Source organism: Oryzias melastigma, linkage group LG1 (assembly GCF_002922805.2).
Source record: "Oryzias melastigma strain HK-1 linkage group LG1, ASM292280v2, whole genome shotgun sequence".
NCBI lineage: Eukaryota > Metazoa > Chordata > Actinopteri > Beloniformes > Adrianichthyidae > Oryzias > Oryzias melastigma.
In genome coordinates this window covers 29030942-29036081 of record NC_050512.1, presented here as the reverse complement: position 1 = coordinate 29036081, position 5140 = coordinate 29030942, and the positions used below count along the sequence as shown (strand labels likewise).

The 5140-nt window shown below is 37.2% G+C and overlaps 1 protein-coding gene across 1 annotated transcript in view; it reads right to left on the bottom strand.

The window, feature by feature from the left end:
• The window catches only part of ppp1r12c (protein phosphatase 1, regulatory subunit 12C), a 23815-nt gene that overhangs the window by 3458 nt on the left and 15217 nt on the right, over nucleotides 1–5140 (bottom strand). Inside the window, exons 13-16 of the mRNA XM_024289505.2 lie at nucleotides 4166–4283; nucleotides 2077–2189; nucleotides 1398–1438; nucleotides 24–63 (exon numbers count right to left, since the gene is read on the bottom strand). Coding sequence (XP_024145273.1) covers nucleotides 24–63; nucleotides 1398–1438; nucleotides 2077–2189; nucleotides 4166–4283 — 312 coding nt within the window. The remainder of the gene's footprint in view (nucleotides 1–23; nucleotides 64–1397; nucleotides 1439–2076; nucleotides 2190–4165; nucleotides 4284–5140) is intronic.

The following is a 5140-nucleotide window of genomic DNA, read 5'->3' as shown; positions in this document are numbered from 1 at the left end:
GGGGGGGGGGGTCTGACACGCACCTTTTTATAGTCTGCAGACAAATCTTCCAGTTGGTTCACCCTGAAAAGACGACAAGAAGTGAGAGGAGCAGCAAAGACTTCAAGCAGTTCCATTTAAAGAACCACTCATGAAAATCTTGAGGCTTTTTTTTATTATGGAGGACATTTATAAAGAAGATGAAAGTTTAATTTGAAATTCTGAGTATTTTTTTTATTCAAATTAGGAGCCGACAAAAAAAAAAAAGCAATTTAAATACAAGCTTATTTGTGTCGTAGAAAATACACAGGGTGGACCTTAAGTTCTCAGCAATGGTTTAGGGAAGAGGGGCGGGATTGCTCTACAGAAGGGGTGTCAAACTCAATCACATAAGGGGCCAAAATCCAAAACACACCTTAAGTTGCGGGCCAAACAGGATAAACATTTATTGAAAACTCTAAAACTACATTTTTAAAACTTTAAAACTGTAACTTTTTAGCATAAATCTGAACTGGATATATAGCATTACCTGTAATAATGCTAGTGTGAATGCTGTTAGCTGAATTTGTCCGCTGAAGATGCTGAAATCGATAGCTAAAATCGCTAAAGCTGATAGCTGAAAATGCTGAAGCTGATAGCCAGATAAAATATTAGCTAAATGCCTAATTAGCCTAAAAAATATATATATAAAAAATTAGGTTAGCCAAAACAGCTAACTAGAAAAATAGCTAAACTCCAAAGCACCCTAAAAAACTGAAAAAACTAGCCAGAACAATTAGCCAGAACAGCTAGCATGTAGCTGAATTATTAGCTCCAAAACAGCCTAAAAAACGAAATGGAAAATAATCGCAACAATAGTCTTAAAAGCTAGCAGAATGCCAAAATTTAAAACTTTAAAACGGTAAAATTTTAACATAATTATAAATAATAAAACGGCAGGAATATTATTCCAGAATAAATCAACTTAAACCTTAAATAATTTTCAATATTTTTACTCTTTCCGGCCTTGACTTTGAAACGTACTCTACTCCAACAGTCAAACCTCTGCATAAACTATGTCTAAGAAAATAAAAATTTGGGCCAAAAATAGCATAATTTTAAATAAAAACAACTGGGAATGCTTTGAAAATAGATCAAAAGATGAGTCTTTTAATGACTAAATCAGCTTCAAAACTAGGATTGGGTTTCACTTCCGAAATATTGAATTATTTTAATTTACAGTTTGATTGCATATCAAAAGTAAAAATATATCATTTGAATCAAGAAATTCTGTACCAAAATCAGACAGATGACGCTTCAAAAATATACAAGAAATTGGTTTAGAGTGAAACTGAATAGACTGGATTTTTATGAGGGTAGATTTTAATCTTCAATGTTTTTGGAAAACAAACCTGACATTCCAAACAAATGACACTCACTCAGAAGTGCTGTTTTCCTCCTGCAGCTGACCGTCGTCAATCTGAAACACGAGGTGGTTCACATCGTCACTTCAACAATAACAAACTGCACACACAAACAGGCATGACCTACATGTGTAAACCGAGCGTGACCGCTCACGCACACCCAGCTCGGCTACATACGCCCAATGCAAATACTTTCATAATGTGGAGGTGGATGTTTCATGTGGGTCTTTGGTGAAGCAGGTTCTGTTGCTCAAACTGAAAGCTTTGTCTCGCGTTCTTTACTGCAGGGATCATTGCTGAGACGGAAAGCCTCAACGTTCTGAACGGTTCACGTTTGAAGCACAGAAACTCCAATCAGGTCATGAAATGATTATTTATCGACTATTGAACATTAGAAAAGCTCCTGGTAAAACGTTTCATAAAAGTAAAAGAAACATAAAAAATTAGAAGTCTGCTCAACAAAAATGTGGAGCTACTGCCAGAAATTTTTAGCCTCATCACCACATTTAAGCTTTGACTGTATATCTCTCAATTTTGGACTCCACCCACTGATTCCTTCATTAACACACCGCGGGACAAAGTGGAGCTCCTGATTGGTTAATGAGATGCAAATTCTTCACCAAACTTCAGATATTTGAACTCGGGACTCTCCTGGTTCTATAAAGAAAGCAGGAAAACCCCTCCAGCTCCTTACTTCTTCCAGCCGGACGATCCCGGTGGAGCGCCTCTCCCTCCTCGCTCGCCTCTTGTCCTTCTCTCCCAGGCGCTTGTTGCTGTCCGTCTCCACCAGCTTCACTGGGTCGGTGTCTAAGAGGCCAGCAGAAAACAGGCGGTTTAAATCTACAAGTTATGGGCTGCAGTACGAAGCAGGTGTGAGAGGAAAGGATGCGGAAATGTGGATCACTTATATTCATCAATCATGATTGGGTCACGATGCCTAATTTCCGCGTCAGAACTTTATCTTCCCTCTGCTAGTTCTAAGCTAAGAGTACAAAGCTTGATCAGTTTCTCAAAGCAACTACAATCCTCCACGTTTAGGAGCTTTAAAATCTCTGGAAGCAGAAGAACAGCCGCTGTAGAAGACGCAGCAGAGTTTGGCTGTTCGTCACTCAACACGTCTAAAACGTCGTTTCTGTTTCAGGTTTCCTCCTCCATGTGATGTCAAGATCCTCTGTTCGGTAGAACTGGTTGATCAAACACCTGACTGTAATCCAAGACTTTCTGCAGGTCTTTCTATAGTAATTGATGCTGGTTTGAAAGCAAAAAGGTTGAAAAACTAAATACAGGTTTGATTTGGATGTTTTGTATTTAGCCAAGTGGTAAAAAAAACCAATAATTATTTATATTTCTGAAACTGTTCTTCCTTTATAGCATGTTTTCACACCTGCTTTAACATCGAGTGTGTTGCCTGCGTTCAAGCACTCTTTGAATTACCGTTCCTGAACGGTTTGCTGTATATGAAAAATTCTAACAGTTTCTGGAAGCTGAAACGTTGCGCTTTCTTTTCAATATCGTGTCATTACGGTAATTTCACCCAGAAGTGAGCGAGGAGCTCCTTTGTTGACAGGTAATGACAGATGGAGCGGTGGAAAAGAGTTTTTACAACAGCAAAAAAAATAAGAAAAATGTCTGAAAGACGACCATCCTGGGAAATAAAACCTCCATGGAGGTTCAGAGAAGACCTTGAGAGCAAAGGAGCAACAGAAAGAGGAGACACTTTTTGTATAAAACAAAAAAAAGGTTACTTTATACTGGACAAATATAAACTTTTAACAATAAAAACCTGTTGTTTATTTGCACTGTTTTTCAATAACACTTTATAATAAGATGCTATAACAAACTTTATTAACATATTAACAAACATTATTAATGTGTTCATAGGATGTTTATAAGACGTTTACAAGCATAACAAGCCAAATAAGGTTTATTAACATAATTAGTAAGATTCATTACCATCTAAAATGAGACCGTTGTCTACGAAACCCATATTAATAAACTGTTTACAAGCTTAACAAATGCATTAACAGTCTTTATCAACATTAAATTGAATGTTTTGCAACACCTCATCTAAAGTGTTACCTGTTTTTTTTTATTAAAAATTCTAAAAATCACATTTTGATTTTGTCTTTCTTTTCATTTTAATTGTTATAACACTATTATGAAATAGAATAAATTGTAAAATTATGATAGATATTGAAAATGTAATGTTTTCTGGAAAAAAGGGATAATTTTCTGACCCTTTCATAGTCAAAATTAGCAGAAAAGTCCATGCAGACATTTCAAGGCTCAGGTGTTAAAGGGCTAAACTTTTGCACAGAAGTAAATTAAATATGCATCTTTTTTTTTTAAACAGATGTTTTTGTATAACCTCAAAATGACCTTATAGAGCCGTAAATAACAGAAGTGCAACGTTTGGCTTTTCACACAATGTTACTTTCTTTCATACATAAGAAAAAACTGGAGACATTAATAACGCAAAGGGAAGCCGACAAAAACATGCAAAACAGACGACTCCAATAATCGCACAGAAACCCAAGTGAGGCGTGCAGAAACACAGACGACGGCCACAGAGGCGTTCAGGGTGTGAGGTAAAAACCACATTTCCTAATAGCTAAAAATGAGAAGGAAACGTCCTGAACTCCACATCCAGAGGCTGCTTCTCGTTTTCTAAGATGGCTAAGGTGAGTTTTTAAAAGCACATAAAACCATTTAAACAAAGAGGGAAAGTGTCATTCTATTAGTTCTGTTCGTGGCGAGCTCTCGGAGGCAAACGGCGCTCTCACCTCTTTCGGCGGGCGTGATGGTGACGATGGGGCTCACAGATTGGACGTTGCGAGGTGGGGAGTCCACAGCTTTACCCACGTTCTTCTCTGCCTCCTTCAGATCCGTTAGCGTCACACCCTGAGAGCGCACAGCGGGGGAAATAAAAACCAAAAGGTCGCAGTTTGTCAGCAGAAGCGAGCGGACGCCTTCACACCTCAGCAGCTTCACAGCTCCGGAGAGACAGAATAATGAGGGGACGTCTTCAAACCACTTCCAGAGAACGCTTTTTAACATTCTGTTCTTTGATAATGACACATTTACCAGACACTTGATGAATGAGTCACTAGATAATCCAGCTCTAAATGTGATTAAAAATGACAGTCTTGACGCTAAACGCAAACACAAAATCAGATCTAAGAGTCAAAGTCTCAGATGAGTTCATGTTTTAAACCACGAAAATCAACTTGTGTTTTTTTTTTTAATCGCACAAACTGAGAGGGAGATTCCCCGATAACTTTTTTTTTAACTGTAAAAACATGAAACCACTTCAAAACCTATCAGACGTGTTTATCAAAATACCAGCTGAACAAGCAGGAACCCGTATCTGCTGCTGGGAGACCGGCACCGCGGGGCTGAGCGGCTTCCAGGTGAGCATGAGAAGGAGGTCAAATCGTTTTTATGGATGAAGACTCTCGCCGCTTCTCGGTTATAGAAGTATGTAATGGATATTTGGGATATTTTTATATGCAGATTAACATGAGTGTATATTAAAAAAAGTGGATAGTTAAATCTCTTCATAATTCAATCTAAAGCTGAGCAATAAATCAATGTTATTGATTAATTCAAATGTTGTTTTGGATGATTTTTTTTGTTTTTATATACACTATAATACACTTAAAAGCTAGAAAAAAAAAAATTTTTTCATGGTAAAAGAAAGTAAAAGCAGGGAGACAAAAAATAATTAAAATTGAATTCAGGAAAAAAAATCTGATATA